This window comes from Oncorhynchus masou, chromosome 28, assembly GCF_036934945.1.
Source record: "Oncorhynchus masou masou isolate Uvic2021 chromosome 28, UVic_Omas_1.1, whole genome shotgun sequence".
NCBI lineage: Eukaryota > Metazoa > Chordata > Actinopteri > Salmoniformes > Salmonidae > Oncorhynchus > Oncorhynchus masou.
Genome location: NC_088239.1, coordinates 52,945,169 through 52,962,999, shown reverse-complemented (window position 1 = coordinate 52,962,999; position 17,831 = coordinate 52,945,169). Strand labels below are relative to the sequence as shown.

General features: G+C 45.0%; 1 protein-coding gene across 6 annotated transcripts in view; it reads right to left on the bottom strand.

Moving 5' to 3' along the window:
* depdc5 (DEP domain containing 5, GATOR1 subcomplex subunit) overlaps positions 1-17,831 on the bottom strand; it is a 33,825-nt gene continuing 15,994 nt past the window's right edge. For 2 of the 6 annotated variants that reach the window (XM_064942581.1, XM_064942583.1), the window contains exons 29-43: positions 17,645-17,812; positions 16,234-16,471; positions 15,925-16,058; positions 15,699-15,798; positions 15,328-15,390; positions 8,044-8,174; positions 7,838-7,918; positions 7,409-7,541; positions 7,215-7,323; positions 6,601-6,840; positions 3,856-4,025; positions 2,977-3,148; positions 1,182-1,242; positions 748-830; positions 1-584 (exon numbers count right to left, since the gene is read on the bottom strand). In XM_064942581.1, the coding sequence (XP_064798653.1) occupies positions 286-584; positions 748-830; positions 1,182-1,242; positions 2,977-3,148; positions 3,856-4,025; positions 6,601-6,840; positions 7,215-7,323; positions 7,409-7,541; positions 7,838-7,918; positions 8,044-8,174; positions 15,328-15,390; positions 15,699-15,798; positions 15,925-16,058; positions 16,234-16,471; positions 17,645-17,812 (2,182 nt within the window). In that variant the 3' untranslated portion in view covers positions 1-285. Of the gene's footprint in view, positions 585-747; positions 831-1,181; positions 1,243-2,976; positions 3,149-3,855; positions 4,026-6,600; positions 6,841-7,214; positions 7,324-7,408; positions 7,542-7,837; positions 7,919-8,043; positions 8,175-15,327; positions 15,391-15,698; positions 15,799-15,924; positions 16,059-16,233; positions 16,472-17,644; positions 17,813-17,831 lie in introns of those variants that run through there. The other 4 variants (XM_064942584.1, XM_064942582.1, XM_064942585.1 and 1 more) reach the window with 4 other exon arrangements.

Genomic DNA, 17,831 nt, shown 5'->3' with positions numbered 1-17,831 from the left:
TTCAGATTAGTCATTTTATTATTCACTTGATGTGAAGAAAAAGTAGCAGCTTAGTAGCAGGACCAGAGGAAGCAGAGTCTCTGCTCCTCATGCATTGTCTTCATGTTAACTGTCACTTGACCTGCCACCTTGACCTAGATGCAAAGCACAAGTCCTGCCACAGATGGGACACTTATACAAGGTGTTGTTGAGGAGAATTCTTCCCACAAACCTCAACACTGCAGCCACTGCATTCCCATTTCAATAGATTTGTCTGTCTCTCTGTTTCACCTCTCCATCTCGTCTTCATGGAGCACTAGCGTTCATTTTCTCCTGGCAGCTGTCCCAAAAGTTCACTAGCCTCTTGTCTTTGTTGGCGCAGAAGTCAGTGAAGTCTCTGAGCAGGCGGTCAGCCAGCTTCTCATCCCCAAGCACACCCGTCCTCCAAGCCTTGGTCAGCATGGTATTGTAGGCCCAGTAGTAACCCACCAGCTCTTCCGAGCCAAACAGGCCCTGACTGGCTGATGCTGTTGAATTCCTCCTCCTCCGCTGCTGCCCGCTAGAGTACTTCCTCTTGGAGTAGGGCAGCTGGAGGAACACTGTGCCTAGAGAGGGAGGTAGAAGGGGAGCAGGGAGGACAAAAAGAGAGAAAGAGGGGCAGGAAACAGTACTGTGAGGGAGGGTGTTAGCAATATCAAAGGGCATATTGAAAAAAAATGTGTGACAGAATTAGAAATTATGCTCATCTTTATGTTAATATGTGCCTACCTGTTACGTGGATGTATTGGGGTTTGTTCTCTGATGGGAAGTTGAAAGCAGAGGCAGAAAACTTGTCTTGGACAAATCCGAATCTGAGCGAGAGAGGTTAAGTGAGAGAATCTTTGGATAAATACCTAAAGCCCTTTGCAGCACATACAGTGCCTCAGAGTTTATTTATAGACATCTCCATCCCATGTTTACAGAGAACAACAACAAAGTTTCACTGTCACACACCAGATAGGTGGAGTGAAATGTGTAGTTTCACAGGGTCAGTCATAGTAGTGCGTCGCCCCTGGAGCAAATTAGGATTAAGAGGCTTGCGCAATGGTTGTTCACCTTGTCGGCTTGGGTATTCGAACATGCAACCTTTCGGGTTACTGGCCCAACGCTCTAACCGCTAAGCTACCTGCTGGCCTCTAAACTATGTATAGAGAATCACCTACCGGTATAGTATGGCTTCCTGAAAGAGCTGCATTCTATCCCAATACGTCTCTGGTTCAAACCCTGTCAAACAATTATCACAGGGGAATAATATTGACAAGCATGAACACCCAGCAACACCCAATAAGTTGTTTATGCTTATGCCCCTGTACATTTACTTACAATCTATGTTAAAGACAGATGCTCTATAAAATGGAGACAAATTGTGTATAGTCGTGGCCAAAAGTTTTGAGAATGACACAAATATTAATTTTCACAAAGTTTGTAGCTTCAGTGTCTTTAGATATTTTTGTCAGATGTTACTATGGAATACTGAAGTATAAATACAAGCATTTCATAAGTGTCAAATGCTTTTATTGACAATTACATCAAGTTGATGCAAAGAGCCAATATTTACAGTGTTGACCCTTCTTTTTCAAGACCTCTGCAATCCGCCCTGGCATGCTGTCAGTTACCTTCTGGGCCACATCCTGATTGATGGCAAACCATTCTTGCAAAATCAATGCTTGGAGTTTGTCAGAATTTGTTGGTTTTTGTTTGTCCACCCGCCTCTTGAGGATTGACCACAAGTTCTCAATGGGATTAAGGTCTGGGGAGTTTCCTGGCCATGGACCCAAAATATCGATGTTTTGTTCCCCGAGCCACTTAGTTATCACTTTTGCCTTATGGAAAGTGCTCCATCATGCTGGAAAAGGCATTGTTCGTCACCAAACTGTTCCTGGATGGTTGGGAGAAGTTGCTCCCGGAGGATGTGTTGGTACCATTCTATATTCATGGCTGTGTTCTTAAGCAAAATTGTGAGTGAGCCCACTCCTTGGCTGAGAAGCAACCCCACACATGACTGGTATCAGGATGCTTTACTGTTGGCATGACACAGGACTGATGGTAGCGCTCACCTTGTCTTCTCCGGACAAGCTTTTTTCCGGATGCCCCAAACAATCGGAAAGGGGATTTATCAGAGAAAATGACTACCCCAGTCCTCAGCAGTCCAATCCCTGTACCTTTTGCAGAATACCAGTCTGCCCCTGATGTTTTTCCTGGAGAGAAGTGGCTTCTTGACACAAGGCCATCCTCCAAAAGTCTTCGCCTCACTGTGCGTACAGATGCACTCACTCCTCTTGCCTGCTGCCATTCCTGAGCAAGCTCTGTACTGGTGGTGTCCCGATCCCGCATCTGAATCAACTTTAGGAGACGGTCCTGGCGCTTGCTGGACTTTCTTGGGCGCCCTGAAGCCTTCTTCACAACAATTGAACTGCTTTCCTTGAGGTTCTTGATGATCCAATAAATGGTTGACTTAGGTGCAATCTTACTGGCAGCAATATCCTTGCCTGTGAAGCCCTTTTTGTGCAAAGCAATGATGACGGCATGTGTTTCCTTGCAGGTAACCAAGGATGACAGAGGAAGAACAATGATTCCAAGCACCACCCAACTTTTGAAGCTTACAGTCTGTTATTCGAACTCAATCAGCATGACAGAGTGATCTCCAGCCTCCTCGTCAACACTCACACCTGTGTTAACAAGATAATCACTGACATGTCAGCTGGTCCTTTTGTGGCAGGGCTGAAATGCAGTGGAAATGATTTTGGGGGATTCAGTTCATTTGCATGGCAAAGAGGAACTTTGCAATTAATTGCAATTCATCTGATCACGCTTCATAACATTTTGGAGAATATGCAAATTTCCATCATACAAACTGAGGTAGCAGACTTTGTGAAAATAAATATGTGTGTCATTCTCAAAATTTTGGCCACGACTGTACAATGACAGTGGTGTAAAAAGCTCCTAGTGTTTCCTCACCCTCAAACAGGTTGTCACTGCCGTCCCTCAGCAGACGGTGGATGTGGAGAGGGATGAAGAGCTGGGCCCGCAGCGGGTCACCATATAGGTAGGAGGGTAGGGCAAAGGGCACCTCCAGGACAGGCACCAACAGGAACCCACAGGAGGCAGCCTTTCTGTGCCAGCCTTGGACCTATCGAGATGGGAGTATGGTGGAGAGTCAAGATAAAGATGGGTCTTGTTGTCAAACTCTCTCGTCCAAGCAAGCATAATTTCATGTGTAGTGTTGTGATGTCGGTAATTAGTGAGCTGTTTTGAGACCTTATTGTTTATCAGCTGGCATGCCTTGTATGACATCCTGAAATATTTAATTCAGCCGTTTACTACATATCTGTGGCATCAATAAATATGTCAGTAGGTCTTAAAAAGATCTTACATTAAATCATTCTGACAGGAAGTCTTAATCTTAATGTGTCGAGTGCTGGACTAACTTTTTCCACTGGTGGCACTACCAAAGTTTTCAGTCGATGGCACTAGCACATGATTTGGCCGCACCAATTAAAATTGGGCCGTTTTTTTGGGAGGCATTTAGAAATGTAAATTTAAACAGAGCATGATGAATGAACTGCGCATCGCAAACATTCAACCAAGACTTCGGACCAAACCTTTTGAATACCTGGTTTGCATACCCATTTCTGTTAGAATACATTTTTATAAAAGCACATTGTGAACCAAAAACAAACGTGACCAGATAACAAAAAAATTCACTGGCACCCTAGCGACCAATAAAACATTGTCAGGTCAAAGGGTCGCAAATGCGAGCATTTTGGTCACAGTTTGAAGCGCTGAGTGTCTCTAGTGAGTCAATGGACATTCCCCCTCTGTCTGTCTTTGTCTTACCATCTCAAAGAGAACAGCTGCAGTGACGGCCATCCAGTGCAGCTTGACCTCGAAGGCAGCGTTGAGGGAGAAGTTGCCATGGTAATAGCAGCTGCACCACTCGGTGCGGTCACTACGATTGTTAACGTCCACATCCAAGGTGGCTGTCTTTTGCTCTGGTACAGTGGCAGCTGAGGAGAGAGACAAGGAGGGAGGGGAGGGAGAGAGCAAGGGAGTAGAGGGACAGGCCCAGAGATCAGGCCCAAAGGGAGAGATGGTTGTAGAGATGGACAGGCAGGAAGAGGACATTTACATGGATATTATGAGATTAAGAGGGTGAGAGTTGTTGGAGTATACGGCACAAATGTTTGTGATGGAGTTAGAAACGTCACAAAGAATGTTAGTAAGTTATCGAAAGTCAGTGAAGCCACAATATTCAACCATAGCATCCTCTCTTGCCCTGAAATACCTCTTATGCTCAGAATTTCTCTCCAGGGTTGGGGTCAATTCCATGTCAATTCAGGAAGTACACTGAAATTCCAATTCAATTTATCTTCAACACCTTTCAGTTAGAACAATTTGGAATTTGTTTTACCTTCTGAATTGACTGAAATTGAAATGGAATTGACCCCAAACCTGTTCTGTACTGATTATGTGCTAATGATGCATACATTTAGAATGCTACTCCAAATTACATCACAATTCTTTAGAAATCATGATTTGTTTGTCCATATGGTTATTTAATTCTAAAAAGGTGGGTGTGTTATTTTTTTTTAAATAGGCCTATAGGTTTTAAATGACCAGTACACTGTTAATCACTGGAGACAACACAAACATGGTCATTATGACAAACATACGCATACAATAAATTATTTCTACAGCTAGATTTTGGTGTCATTGTTTCATGATTTCCTGGAGAGGAACTATTGAGTTTTTTTTAAGGTACTGAATTATGATTCACAACACGTAATCTCACCGAAATGTGTCCAAATAAACCAGATTTTATGGGAGAAAAGTTTAGCATTTATGTTTTCAGCAATGTTGGGTATAATGACCATATCTGTTTTCTGAGCAGATGGGGGCATAGCCTACAGTTGGAGGAGTTTCTCTCCCGTGTTAGACATTTTCATGGCAATAAGCTGGAAATCAACCAGAAATCAATAAACCAGAAATCAATTCCAAACTCATCAGTAATTTAAAGGGGCAATCCTTAGTTGAAACAATTACAAAGAGGTCACCCTGCTTTGGAAAAAGCTGAGGGATGGGCCTGGAGAAATGTAACCACTCTCAAATGAATAGATAGAGCTATGGATGCAAGGATTGACCATCCAAGATATACAAATGATAGTTTCAACCATATTTTGAGGCTATACAGTGTTTTTTCACATTTACAAACAGAGTAAAACAAGCTTATATGTTGGGTTCTCATGGGGTATGACAGTTGAACTAAGCATGAGTCATTTAGAAGTTATATTCTTCCAGAATAAATGGGTATTTATCATTACGAAAGTGGCAGCATAAACAGCATAAACAGCATCAAGTGGCAGCATAAACAGCATCAAATCACAGTTAAAAAAATCACAGTGAGACAGAGAAAGAAGGATTGGTCAAGAATCCCTAAACGCATTAATAACATTCTCACAACATTTTATAGATGAAACGCATTAAACAGTATAGAGACAGAAAGCAAAGAGGACAGTGCACTGCACACCACTGCACTACTGTACACAGCCACTGCTACCACAGCATGCACTAAACACTACCACACCAACTAGTTCTCTAATTGGACGGAAAAGAGAACTACCACGCCGATTACTGCTCTAATTGGAAGAAGTAGATGCAAATCACATCCATCAGCGATTGGATTGGATGGAGTTGTTTTCAAATCAGTCAACAGTGGCACGAGTACTACCATTAGATTTAATATGTACTGTACTTTACATACTGACATGCCAATTCAAGCTCCAATTGGAGGCAGAGGGGGCTGGGATGAGAATGGGAAGAGGTTTAGGTGTGCCACCAACCCAAGCTCTGCAAGCTGGAGTAGATAGATCACCAGCAATCACATGCAGCCCTGTTGCTGCCCGTATGGGGGATGGGTACTGAGGTCCAATGCCTTGTGTCACACAGAAGGAACAATGTCACCAGGATAATTATTAGTTCGGATGGCAAGTCATTGATTCAATGATGTGAGAGCAACATTGTGATGGTGAGAAATTCAAGTCATGGAAAGTACTTAATGAGTCAAATTGGCATTAGTATATAATGAATCATAGGCCAATTATTCAAACCTAAGAATAAATTAGTGAGAGTTTGATGGTTTTGATGGATGTTTGTAAGTTCCCTGAATGCCTCAATCAAACAGAATAGAGGCTCCTCAGTTATGGAATGGTAAGTTAGAGATCAGCTTTTAACAAGTTGTTAATGATTTTTGGGAACTTATTGTCAACAATACAAACCAAGTTAACGGAAAAATGTCTAACCGGATCTCAACCAACCATGTCCCAATCTGATGACCAAGTTAGCACCACTTCATATTTGCATACAGAGGCATGCAGGAATCTTGTCTGGTGGCTCTGTGTGACACCTGCTATGGGACCCTCCCTCCCAAACCCCTGAGGGCCTGTTCCAGGGTGTGTGTCTGACTGGAAGGGACGGGGAGGCATGCTCATTCTGATTGTGGGGGGAGATGCCCATTTTGGGGTGGGGTTGAGGTGGGTGGGTGGGCTGAGGCTCAGCTCTGGGGGAGGAGCAGCCTGTGTGTACCTAGCAGTGCTGCGGCCTGGCTGCGTCCTCCAAAGCTGCGGCTGAAGGAGCTGTGCCTACTTGCATAGGAGGCGGGCCGGCTGGGCAGCCAGGGCAGAAGGAAGGCCGGGAGGTCACAAGTTCGACGCTCCTCCAGGACGAAAGCCACCTCAAACCACTTCCTCTGAAACAGGGCAAAGTCCTCCAGGGCTGCCGTTGACCAGCCCTGTGCCACAGGAGGGGGCAGCTGGGATGTAGGGCCTGGAGTACAGTAGAGATGGAGAGATAGTTGTATGGTTATTATTGAGTCTGGTTAGTTGTTCTCGAAATGAGAACAATCAATATCGGCATGACTGAGAATCAATGACTGGAAAGAAGTCAGTGTGTGGAGCAGGCAGGGTTGGGGTCAATTCTATTACTATTCAGAAAGTAAACCAAATTCCAAATTTGCTGCACTGAAAAGCAAAAAGAATTGGAATTTCAGTGCACTTCCTGAATTGGCTGGAATTGAAATGGAATTGACCCCATGTCTGGTGGGCAGCATGGAGGACTACCTTGTCCTAGGAGAGCAAACCAACGTTTTAAAAATTATACGTTTTCAGATTAGCTTTGTGCAGACCACGTGCCGCTCTAACCTCGCTCACCGTCTTTCTCTGCCACTATCCTGTAGAAGTAGAAGCCATAGACAAAGGTCCTCATGGCATCCCCCGATGCATGGGTAACCAGGCCCTCATCCAGCATCTTCTACAGAAACACAGGGGACACAGCAATACTGTTAAAAACACAAACACACAAATGCTTTAACAAAACCAGATAAACATATACCTACCTGCATGATGTCGACAGCCATGCCTTGTGTGGCCACACCCTCTACGTTGTTGACCAGCCAATGGACAATCTCAGCACTGATGAAGCAGTTAGGGGGCAGGCCCTTCTGCTCAGGTAGAAGCTGCACACCTGTTCTATATATATCACATAACAGAACAGTAGCTCAATCACACCCATCTAACTGCAGGGACAACAACAAACCACAACTAAAACACTTGAGGTATGTGTTGTGGTGCACGCCAACACACACATGTTTTACCATCCTTGTGGGGACAAAACAATTGATTTCCACTCTCCTAACCTTAATTCTAAGCCTAAAAAAGCTTTTTTTCTTATGGGGACCGGCGAAATGTCCCCACTTGTCGGAATTTTCCTGGTTTTACTAGCCTTGTAAACACACACACACACACACACACACACACGGTCTTACGTGGGGTGTTTGATGGCCTCTAGTATTTCCATCAGGGTGGAGGATGAGGACAAACATAAGGCTCCAGTACCAGACTGTCCACTGTAAACTCACAGACATAAGTCTGGTTAACTATGACTAATGTCATCATCGTTAACATAACACTTTCCAATTAGAAACATGATTTTGAACACTATACATCTGAAAAACAATATTTCTTTCCCCACCTGGTTTCAGTGGCTAAGCTGGATCCTGTATCCCCTGTTGCCTGGGCTGCAGCCCCACCGGTCGCCACCACCCCAGCCCCTACCTGACCACCTTTGTCTGTGGCCCCTCCTTCAGCAGGATCTGTAGAAACCTACAGGCCAATCACCAAAGGTTAGAATAAAGTCAATCTCAGGCAGTCACTAGGCTGCCTTCTATTTATTTCATTACATTACATATCAATCACCTCAGTTAGAAACTGAAGAGGATAACTCGCATCTGGAATACATTACCTTGGTTGACTTGGCTTAAATCTGCCAGGTACTAGTGTAATGTGTGGTCTCTTCACAAACAACAATGATGTGTCTATGGTAGACACATGCAGACATGCAGATTTCATGCCAGAAGGACAGTGCAGGATGCAAGTTAACAAAATAGCTACACTGACTGAGTTTACCTTGTATCTTTATTGACCTATGTATGTGCACACTCACTGGGCCCTACATAAACTTACACACTGTCATTCCAACACACACACACACACTCCATCACACACACATAATATGCACATACATTTACACTGACTCTACAAACCCGCACACCCACTCACATGTCTGCTGCTGCTACTCTGTTTATCTATAATCCTGATGCCTAGTCCCCTTACCCCAATACATATCTACTTTCATCACTCCAGTATCACTGCACATGTACAGTGCATTCAGGCCACTTGAATTATTTCACATTTTGTTATGTTACAGCCTTATTTTAAAATTGATTAAATATTTTTTTCCCTCATCAATCTACAAACAATAACCCATAATGACGAAGCAAAAACAGGATTTTAGACATTTTTGCAAATGTATTAAAAACAAAACACAGAAATACGTCATTTACCTACGTATTCAGACCCTTTGCTATGAGACTCAAAATTCAATTGATTGGACATTATTTGGAAAGACACACAGCGGTCTATATAAGCTCCCACAGTTGTCAGTGCATGCCAGAGCAAAAACCAAGCCATAAGGTGGAAGGAATTGTCCATAGAGCTCTGAGACAGGATTGTGTCGAGGTACAGATCTGGGGAAGGGTACCAAAACATTCTGCAGCATTGAAAGTCCCCAAGAACACAGTGGCCGCCATCATTTTTAAATGGAAGAAGTTTGGAAGCACTAAGACTCTTCCTAGAGTTGGCCGCCCAGCCAAACTGAGCAATCGGGGGAGACGGGCCTTCGTTGGGGAGGTGACCAAGAACCCGATGGTCACTCTGACAGAGTTTCAGACTTCCTCTGTGGAGATGGGAGAACCTTCCAGAAGGACAACCATCTCTGCAGCACTCCACCAATCAGGACTATATGGTAGACTGGCCAGACGGAAGCCGCTTCTCAGTAAAAGGCACATGACAGTCCGCTTGGAGTTTACCAAAACACACCTGAAGGACTCTCAGACCATGAGAAACTAGATTCTCTGGTCTGATGAAACCAAGATTCAACTCTTTGGCCTGAATGCCAGGAGTCACATCTGGAGGAAACCTGGCACCGTCCCTACGGTGAAGCTTGATGGTGGCAGCATCATGCTGTGGGGATCCTTTTCAGCGGCAGGGACTGGGAGACTAGTCAGGATCAAGACAAAGATGAAAGGAGCATAGTACAGAGAGATCCTTGATTACAGGCAACATCCTGCCGCTTTCAAGGAGCGGGACACTAATCCGGACGCTTATAAGAAATCCCGCTATGCCCTCAAATGAACCATCAAACAGGCAAAGTGTCAATACAGGTTTAAGATTGAATCCTACTACACCGGCTCTGACGCACGTTGGATGTGGCTGGGCTTGAAAACTATTATGACTAAAAAGGGAAACCTAGCCGCGAGCTGCCCAGTGAAGTGAGCCAACCAGACAAGCTAAATGCCTTTTTTGCTTGCAAAGTGGCAAGTAACACTGAAGCATGCAAGAGAGCACCAGCTATTCCAGACGACTATGTGAACACGCTCTCCGTAGCTGATGTGAGCTAGACCTTTCAACATTCAAAGCTGCGGGGCCAGACGGATTACCAGGATGTATACTCAAAGCATGCGCAAACCAATTGGCAAGTGTCTTCACTGACATTTTCAACCTCTCCCTAACCAAGTCTGTAATACCTACACGTTTCAAACAGACCACCATAGTCCCTGTGTCCAAGAAAGCAAAGGTAACCTGCCTAAATGATTACTGCCCCGTAGCACTCACGTCAGTAGCCATGAAGTGCTTTGAAAGGCTGGTCATGGCTCACATCAACACCATCATGCCAGAAACACTAGACCCACTCCAATTCGCATAGCACAACAACAGATCCACAGATGACGCAATCTCAATCCACACTGCTCTTTCCCACCTTGGCAAAAAGAACACCTATGTGAGAATGCTGTTCATTAACTACAGCTCTGCTTTCAACACCATAGTGCCACCAAAGCTCATCACTAAGCTAAGAAACCTGGGACTGAACACCTCCCTCTGCAACTGGATCCTGGACTTCCTGATGGGTCGCCCCCAGGTGGTAAGTGTAGGCAACAACACATTTGCCACGCTTATCCTCAACACAGAGGCCCCTCAAGGGTGCATGCTTAGTCCCCTCCTGTACTCCATGTTTACTCATGACTCCAACACCATAATTAAGTTTGCTGACAACACAATGGAAGGCCTGATCACCGACAACAATGAGACAGCCTATAGGGAGGTCAGAGACCTGGCAGTGTAGTGCCAGGACAACAACTTCTCCCGCAATGTGGGCAAGAGAAAGGAGCTGATTGTGGACTATAGGAAAAGGAGGGCCGAACAAGCCCCAATTAACATTAAAGGGGCTGAAGTGGAGCGGGTTGAGAGTTTCAACTTACTTGGTGTCTACATCACTGACAAACTATTATGGTTCAAACATACCAAGACAGTTGTGAAGAGGGCACGACAACACTTTTCCCCCTCAGGAGACTGAAACAGCTGCACCAGAGAGCATCACCGACATCTGACCGTAAGGAGCTAGAGGGCATTGCGTATGGCCCAGTACATCACTGGGGCCAAGCTTACTGCCACCCAGGACCTAAATTCAGCAAAAGAAGGACCCTGTCATTCAAAGATCATTTGTAAAAATCCAAATAACTTCACAGATCTTCATTGTAAAGAGTTGAAACACCGTTTCCCATGCTTGTTCAATGAACCATAAACAATTAATGAACATGCACCTGTGGAACGGTCGCGAAGCCACTAACAGCTTACAGACGGTAGGCAATTAAGGTCATAGTTATGCAAACTTAGGACACTAAAGAGGCCTTTCTACGGACTCTGAAAAACACCAAAAGAAAGATGCCCAGGGTCCCTGCTCATCTGCGTGAACGTGCCTTATGCATGCTGCAAGGAGGCATGAGGACTGCAGACGTGGCCAGGGCAATAAACTGCAATGTCTGTACAGTGAGACGCCTAAGAGACAGGAGCTACAGGGGACAGGACGGACAGTCGACCATCCTCGCAGTGGCAGACCACGTGCAACAACACCTGCACAGGATCGGTACATCCGATCATCACACCTGCGGGACAGGTACAGGATGGCAACAACAACTGCCCGAGTTACACCAAGAACGCACAATCCCTCCATCAGTGCTGACTGTCTGCAATGGGCTAAGTGAGGCTGGACTGAGGGCTTGTAGGCCTGTTGTAAGGCAGGTTCTCACCAGACATCACCGGCAACAACGTCGCCTATGGGCACAAACCCACCGTCGCTGGACCAGACAGGACTGGCAAAAAGTGCTCTTCAATGGCGGGTCTGGGTTTTGTCTCACCAGGAGTGAAGGTCAGATTCGAGTTTATCATCAAAGGAATGAGCTTTACACCGAGGCCTGTACTCTGGAGCGGGATCGATTTGGAAGGGGAGGGTCCATCATGGTCTGGGCCGGTGTGTCACACTATCATCGGACTGAGCTTGTTGTCATTGCAGGCAATCTCAACACTGTGCGTTACAGGGAAGACATCGTCCTCCCTGATGTGGTACCCTTCCTGCAGGCTCATCCTGACATGACCCTCCAGCATGACAATGCCACCAGCTATACTGCTCGTTGCGTATGTGATTTCCTGCAAGACAGGAATGTCAGTGTTCTGCCATGGCCATTGAGCATGTCTGGGACCTGTTGGTTTGGGTGTGAGGGCGAGGACCATTCCCCCCAGAAATGTCCAGAAAATTGCAGGTGCCTTGGTGGAAGAGTGGGGTAACATCTCACAGCAAGAACTGGCAAATCTGGTGCCGTCCATGAGGAGGAGATGGACTGCAGTACTTGCAGCTGGTGGCCACACCAGATACTGACTGTAACTTGTGATTTTGACCCCCCCCCCCCTTTGTTCAGGGACACATTATTCCATTGCTGTTAGTCACATGTCTGTGGAACATGTTCAGTTTAAGTCTCAGTTGTTGAATCTTATGTTAATACAAATATTTACACAAAAAATAAAACTCATTTGACAGTGAGGACGCCCCCCCCCCCCCCCCCGAGTTTATATAATAGGCGGCGTCAGAGGAAAGCCCATAAAATTGTCAGAGATTCCAGTTACCCAAGTCATAGGCTGTTTTCTCTGCTACCGCACGGCAAGCGGTACCGGAGCACCAAGTCTAGGACTAAAAGGGTCCTTAACAGCTTCTACCCCCAAGCCATAAGACTGCTGAACAATTCATCAAAAGGCCACACTGACTACTTATATTGACCCCCCTGTTTTTACACTGCTGCTACTCGCTGTTTATCATCTATACATAATCACTTAACAAATTAACTCGACTAACCTGTACCCCCACACATTGACTTGGTACCGGTACCTCATATATATAGCCTTGTTAATGTTATGTAAATATCTTATGTTAAGGACCTCAGACTGGGGCAAAGGTTCATCTTCCAACAGGACAACGACCCTAAGCACACAGCTAAGACAACGCAGGAGTGGCTTCGGGACAAGTCTCAATGTCCTTGAGTGGCCCAGCCAGAACCCAGACTTGAACCCGATCAAACATTTCTGGAGAGTGCTGAAAATAGCTGTGCAGCGACAAAGGAGTGGCTTGGGGACAAGTCTCTGAATGTCATTGAGTGGCCTAGTCAGAGCCCGGACTAGTCGGAACCCGATCTAACATCTCTGGAGACCCCTGAAAATAGCTGTGCAGCGACACTCCCCATCCTACCTGACAGAGCTTGAGAAGATCTGCAGAGAAGAATGGGAGAAACTCCACCAAAAACAGGTGTGCCAAGCTTGTAGCTCCATACCCAAGAAGACTCAAGGCTGTAATCGCTGCCAAAGTTGCTTCAACAAAGTACTGAGTAAAGGGTCTGAATACTAAAGTAAATGTCTTTTTTCCCCCAATTTGCAAACATTAAAAAAAAAGTTTTGCTTTGTCATTATGGGCTATTGTGTGTTAATTGATGGGGGAAAAGAAACAATTTAATCAATTTCAGAATGAGGCTGTAACTTAAAATGTATAAAAAGTCAAGGGGTCTGAATACTTTCCGAATGCACTGTAAATATGGCATTTGACTTTTTCATATTTAATGTACAGTACCAGTCAAAAGTTTGGACACACCTACTTATTCCAGGGTTTTTCATATTTTTAAAAATATTTTCTACATTGTAGAATAATAGTGAAGGCATCCAAACTAAGAAATAACACATATGGAATCATGTAGTAACCAAAAAAGGGTTAAACAAATCTATATATATTTTACATTTGAGATTATTCAAAGCAGCCAACCTTTGCCTTGATTCCAGCTTTGCACACTCTTGCCTTTCTCTCAACCAGCTTCATGAGGTAGTCAACTTGGAATACATTTCAAATAACAGGTGTGCCTTGTTAAAAGTTGATTTGTGGAATTTCTTTCCTTAATGCGTTTGAGCCAATTAGTTGTGTTGTGACAAGGTAGGGGCGGTATACAGAAGATGGTCTTTTACCAAATATGGCTATATCCATATTATGGCAAGAACACCTCAAATAAGCATATAGAAACGACAGTCCTTCATTACTTCAAGACATGAAGGTCAGTCAATCCGCAAAATTTACTTTTAACTTTCTTCAAGTGCAGTCGCTAAAACCATCAAGCGCCATGATGAAACTGGCCCTCATGAGGACTGCCACAGGAAAGGAAAACCCAGAGTTACCACTGCTGCAGAGGATAAATTCATTAGAATAACTGCACCTCAGACTGCAGCCCAAATAAATGTTTCACAGAATTCAAGAAAAAGACACAGCAACATTAACTGCTCAGAGGAGACGTGAATCAGGCCTTCATGATCGAATTTCTGGAAAAAAAAGACTATCTTGGGTCAAGAAACACGAGCAATGGACATTAGACTGGTGGAAATCTGTCCTTTGGTCTGATGAGTCCAACCGCCGGTTCCAACCGCCGTGTCTTTGTGAGACGCAGAGTAGGGTGAGCGGATTATCTCCACATGCGTGGTTCCCACCGTGAAGCATGGAGGAGGTGGTATGGTGTGGTGGTGCTTTGTTGGTGACACCGTATGTGATTAATTTAGAATTCAAGGCACACTTAACAAGAATGGCTACCACAGCATTCTTTAGCCATACACCATCCTATCTGGTTTGCGCTTAGTGGGACTATCATTTGTTTTTCAACAGGACAATGACCCAACACACCTCCAGGCTGTGTAAGGGCTATTTCACCAAGAAGGAGAGTGATGAAGTGCTGCAATCAGATGACCTGGCCTTCACAATCACCCGACCTCAACCCAATTGAGATAGTTTGGGAAGACTTCGACCACAGAGTGAAGGAAAAGCTGCCAACAAGTGCTCAGCATATGTGGGAACTCCTTAAAAGATGTTGGAAAAGCATTCCAGGTGAAGCTAATTGAGGGAATGCCAAGAGTGATCAATGCAAAGCTGTCATCAATGCAAAGGGTAGCTACTTTGAAGAAAATATATTTAGATTTGTTTAACACATTTTTGGTTACAACATGATTCCATGTGTTATTTCATAGTTTTGATGAACACTATTATTCTACAATGTAGAAAATAGTAAAAGAAAAGAAAAACCCTTGAACGAGTAGCTGTGTCCAAACTTGTGACTGGTACTGTATATAGTAGGCTTACTACTTTATGTATTTCATATTGCTTATTCTTATTTCTCGTTTTTCTTTCAAGTTTTACATTGTTATTGATTATTGCAAAGTTGGGTTTTGAGTTTGCAAGAAAGGCATTTCACTGTACTTGTGCATGTGACATTAAAACTTGAAAACAGGACAACAAACACTTCTACTCTAACAGATGCAGCGGCATCCAGTGCCCCTAGTTACTGACCTGTGTATGATAGATGTAGGAGGAACGAGGGCTACGTATAAAATCCAAAATGAAGGCAGCATCCTGTTAGCATAGGAAGAGGGATACACCACAGGACGAAAAACCCAAAGTCCATCAACAGGAAAAGAAGGCAAGGAGAGAAAGTTGGGGAAGGAGAGAAGGAAACAAAAGCAAAGCGAAACCCCATAATAAGGAAGCAAAGATAAACCCCTATAAAACGGCAAACCAACAGTCCATACACACCAACAACAAAACCAAAACACCCCAATTGAGCTCCCTTTAACCCATGACAGAAATTGAGCTCCCTTTTACCCAAGACAGAAAGCCCTTGATCATTGTGTTCCTTCCCAAAACCACACAAAGACACCCACCTTGCGAGGGCTGTCCACATATGTAGTGGTCATGGCGACAGTGGAAGACTCACTGGTGGCAGCTGAGGATTTCCCCTGTTGTTGCTGCTCCTCTAGAGTCCTGCAGACAGGAAATGCATCCTCATTGTAAGAACGGTAGCATCAATGTCAGATACCCTGTGCTTCTAATAATTTGGAAACACACAAGGTTCCATTGAAAGGACACCGACAGGACAACTACACTCACTTTTGGTTCTGCTCCAACTCCAGGAGAGCTGATAAAGCGGAGGTGCCTTTCTTGCCCAGAGGGGGCGCTACAGGCTCCGGAGGGTAGGCAGAGAGAGGACCAGTCACCTGCAAACCCTTCATCGCCGGTCCTTTCTACAGACAGAATGAGAGGGGAAGACAGTACGACAGGAAGCTTAAAACAGCTCAAGACAACAACATTGGCATAGGATCATTGTTCCTGGCAGTCAGTGTCTCTCTTAGCTGGGTTTGCAAGACTGCAGTTTTTTTAGTCTTCTGAAATGAGTAAGACAGTGTTTTAGGGTGTTACCCTGATGATCCTGTCAGAGCGGTGGCGTCTGCGGATGCGGTTGAGTCCCTCCAGGAAGCGGATGAAGCCATCCAGCAGGGCCCAGTCCCCGGTGCCCGTCATGCCCTCTCTGCCCGCCACCGTGCCCACTCCCTCCCCGTAAACGTCCCAGTGCCCCTCCCCGTCCGCCACACGTCTAGCCCCCCCGGCCGGCAGCAGCAGGAAGCGGGTCCGCCAGAACTTCAGAGAGTCTATCAAACTATGGCACACGGCCGGTAGAAATAAGGGTTATTTGGAAGTGTGACATACATACATACACACTGAACAAAAATATAAATGCAACACGTACATTTTTATATTTTTTACATTTAACCTTTATTTAACTAGGCAAGCCAGTTAAGTACAAATTCTTATTTACAATGACGGCCTACCCCGGGCAAACCCGGACAACGCTGGGCCAATTGTGCGCCGCCCTATGGGACTCCCAATCACGGCCGGATGTGATACAGCCTGGAATCAAACCAGGGTGTCTGTAGTGACACCTCAAGGACTAAGATGCAGTCCCTTTGACTGCTGCGCCACTCGTGTTGGTTACATGTTTCATGAGATGAAATAAAAAATCCCAGAAATGTTCCATACACACTGAAATCTAACTCTCAAATGTTGTGCACAAATTAGTTTACATTCCTGTTAATGAGCATTTGTCCTATGCCAAGCATATCAAGAAGATGATTAAACAGAATGATCATTACTTTGGTGCACCTTGTGCCGGGGACATTAAAACGCCACTCTAAAATGTGCAGTTTTGTCAAACACGATTCCATAGATTACTTAAGTTTTGAGGGAGAGTGCAATTGGCATGTTGACTGCAGGAATGTCCACCAGAGCTGTTGTCAGATAATTGAATGTTCATTTCTCTACCATAAGCTGCTACCAACGTCGTTTGAGAATTTGGCAGTACGTCCAACCAGCCTCACAACCGCAGACCACGTGTAACCACACCACCCCAGGACCTTCACATCCAGGTTCATAACCTGCGGGATCATCTGAGACCAGCCACCCGGACAGCTGATCAAATTGAGGAGTATTTATGTCTGTAATAAAGCCCTTTTGTGGGGACAAACGTATTTCTCCCCAGTGGATGTGCTTGGCTCCCAAGTGGGTGGACCTACGCCCTGCTAGGCCCACACATGGCTGCACCCCTGCCCAGTCATGTGAAATCTATAGATTAGGGCCTAATACATTTATTTCAATTGACTGATTACCTTATGTTGCATTTATATTTCTGTTCAGTATAGTTGACTCTGTACACTCAGTGCTGGCTATGGCAAACTCTTTTACAACAGAAAGGGGTCCAAATTAATGTGTTAAAGCCTTCCCTGGGGCTGAACATGGCTCCGTATGTGACTGTGTGTTTGCTGAGCATAGGTACCTGAAGTCCTCAGAGCCAGCAGAGCAGATGTACTGGTCCAGGTAGTTCCACTTGTACTCCTCCAGTCTCTCGTGACCAAACTCCACCCAGCAGGACAGGAAGTGGGCGTCAGAGTGAGGGGGACACAGACTGTAGGTGTACTGGATCTGGGCCGACTCATACGGGTACCTGACACACACACACAACA